We start from the raw sequence: 2,582 nt of genomic DNA, 5'->3' as shown, positions 1-2,582 counted from the left end.
TTGTGTTCAATATTTAATTAAATAATCTCAATAATGGGTATTTAAGGAAATTATTTTCATTAAGAATTATTACATGATGTAACAAAAATTGATCAATCATTTAATGGTCAAGTTGAGGATTCTTGAATTATTTATCTACATAATAATAATTTTGGTGGCATGGGTTGGAGATGTAGCTCAGTAAAAGTACTTCCTTACCATGCACAAGGCCCTGGATTTGATCCTCAGCACTTCTCAAAAAAAGAAAAAAAAATAGGTGGCATTACAATTATGATTAAACTGTTTTTAATGAGATAAATAATAGTGATAATAATAACTACTTTGGTTTTTAAAAGAATGATACAATATATAAACCACCAGTAAATACATAAAAATAAACACAGTAAAAATAATCTAAGGAAATATGGCACATAACAATAGTAATTATGTTTAAAGAGGTTTAAAGGTTGATTATCTTAACCCTCCAGAGACACAGGGACAACTGAACTTCCTATGCTAAATCCAGAGATATGCCTGAAATAGATTCTGTGAAAATTTTATCAACCTAACTGCATGATTAAGAACATATCTGACTGCATTCTCAATAGCTCAGAGAATTGTGGGTTTTGGATCTTTGCTAATTTGACTAGAATAAAAGTTATACCTCATTGTTACTTTAAACTTATTTAATTAAAAATTAGGGTAGGTAACTTTTCCTGAGAATATTGGTTATTTAATTTCTTTTTCTAAAATGCAGTAGAAAAATTTTGACCTTTCATCAATTAGAATTTTTTCAGATGATTTTATATATTTTATGATAAAGACAATGACTGTATATCACAATTTTTACATAGATGCTATTAATAAATGATGTATCTTTAACATAATTTTTCCAAAGAATGCATGGAGAAAGAAAAAATGTTAAGAATTTGTTCTCTTATATATGAAACAAAATTATGAAATTGCAATTAAAGAATCAGGTAGTACCAGTGGTGATATAAAAATAGATTATCGGGTTGGGGTTGTGACTCAGTGGTGGAGGGCTCACCTGGCACATGTGAGGTACTGAGTTTGATCCTCAGCACCACATAAAAATAAAAAAAGGCATTTGTGTCCATATACAACTAAAAAAAATTTTAAAAAACACATTATCACACATTGCATGCACAAATTAAAATATACCATACTCTATAAAAATGTACAATTACTGTGTTTCAATGAAAAATAATAAGATTTAAAATTATGAAGATTACTGGGAAAAAGACAGACACCTCAAAAATGTCTCTAAAAATGTGTTTGTTTTGTGCTCATATGAACTGAATGAAACCTTTAGTGTGTATAAAACTTGGGTGCTGTATGTTCCATTAGTTCAATTATGCATTTTTTCTTTCTTGGATTAGAATGAGTGACACTAAATTATATTATCTATTTTACTAATCCTTCTTATGGCTGAGTCAAAACATTTAAAATTACTCTATGTAATTCTTAGTATGTAAATCTATTTCATGCTTAAAATGATGGACTGATGGTCTAATCTTCATGCTTCCATTTTGCCAAGTAAGTACATTAGATTCTTGAATAACAAACATTGTATTTTTAGGATTTTCCATTCTTCCTACAGTCAGTATCATTCTTAGAAATCAAGAAGGAAAATGGCTAATTTTACTACAATGAGTGGATTTCTTCTCATGGGTTTTTCTGGCAAGCCTGAAATAGAAATGCTGTTTGCTGCCCTTTTCTTAGTCTTATACATAGTGGCTCTAGTTGGCAATATTCTCATTATTACCACCACTTCCATGGACCACAGTCTCTCCTCACCTATGTATTTCTTCTTGAAACATCTCTCCTTTCTGGATCTGTGCTACATTTCTGTGACAGTCCCAAGGTCCATTTGCAACTCTTTCATGCATAATGGCTATATTTCCCTCTGGGAATGCATACTGCAGTGTTTTGCATTCACTCTCTGTGGCTGTGCTGAGATGGCATTACTCACAGTGATGTCTTACGACCGCTATGTGGCCATTTGCCTTCCACTGCACTATGAAGTCATCATGGATATCAGTACCTGTGTTCATGGACTGTTAGCCGTCTGGGCCAGTGGAATCCTTGGTGGAGTCATGCACACAGCCGCTACTTTCTCCATCCACTTCTGTGGTGCCAACATCATTCATCAGTTCTTCTGTGATGTCCCCCAGCTTCTGAAACTCTCTTGTTCCAATGAATATGTGAGTGAGCTTGGGGTTAGTGGCTTCTTGGCCTTGGTGACATTTGTTTGCTTCATCTCTATTGGAGTTACCTACATGCATATATTCTCTACTGTGCAGAGGATACCATCTGCTGAGGGCAGAGCCAGAGCCTTTTCTACCTGCCTGCCCCACCTATCTATTGTCATATTATTCGTTTCTACTAGTGCCTTTGATTTTCTAAAGCCACATTCAGAGTCTCCAACTGTGTCAGACTTTTTACTCACTGTTTTTTATACTGTTCTGCCCCCAACACTCAATCCAATAATCTATAGCCTGAGAAATAAGGCCATGAAGGAAGCCCTAAAAAAGATTTTTGGAAAAAAAAAAAGACTTCTTTTTCTGAATCACATCTATTAA

At 33.5% G+C, this 2,582-nt stretch overlaps 1 protein-coding gene across 1 annotated transcript; it reads left to right on the top strand.

The window, feature by feature from the left end:
• Positions 1-1,631: 1,631 nt before the first annotated feature.
• LOC143402083 (olfactory receptor 14J1-like) lies at positions 1,632-2,582 on the top strand. Its single transcript, XM_076859566.1, has one exon. The coding sequence runs from the start codon at positions 1,632-1,634 to the stop codon at positions 2,580-2,582; it is 951 nt and encodes a 316-aa protein (XP_076715681.1).

The sequence above is a fragment of the Callospermophilus lateralis genome, chromosome 6, assembly GCF_048772815.1.
Source record: "Callospermophilus lateralis isolate mCalLat2 chromosome 6, mCalLat2.hap1, whole genome shotgun sequence".
Classification (NCBI taxonomy): domain Eukaryota; kingdom Metazoa; phylum Chordata; class Mammalia; order Rodentia; family Sciuridae; genus Callospermophilus; species Callospermophilus lateralis.
This window is presented reverse-complemented; position numbering and strand designations above follow the sequence as displayed.

What these genes read in the sequence shown, in the direction of transcription:
- LOC143402083 (XM_076859566.1), top strand. Translation starts at nt 1,632, where the DNA reads ATGGCTAATTTTACTACAATGAGTGGATTTCTTCTCATGGGTTTTTCT.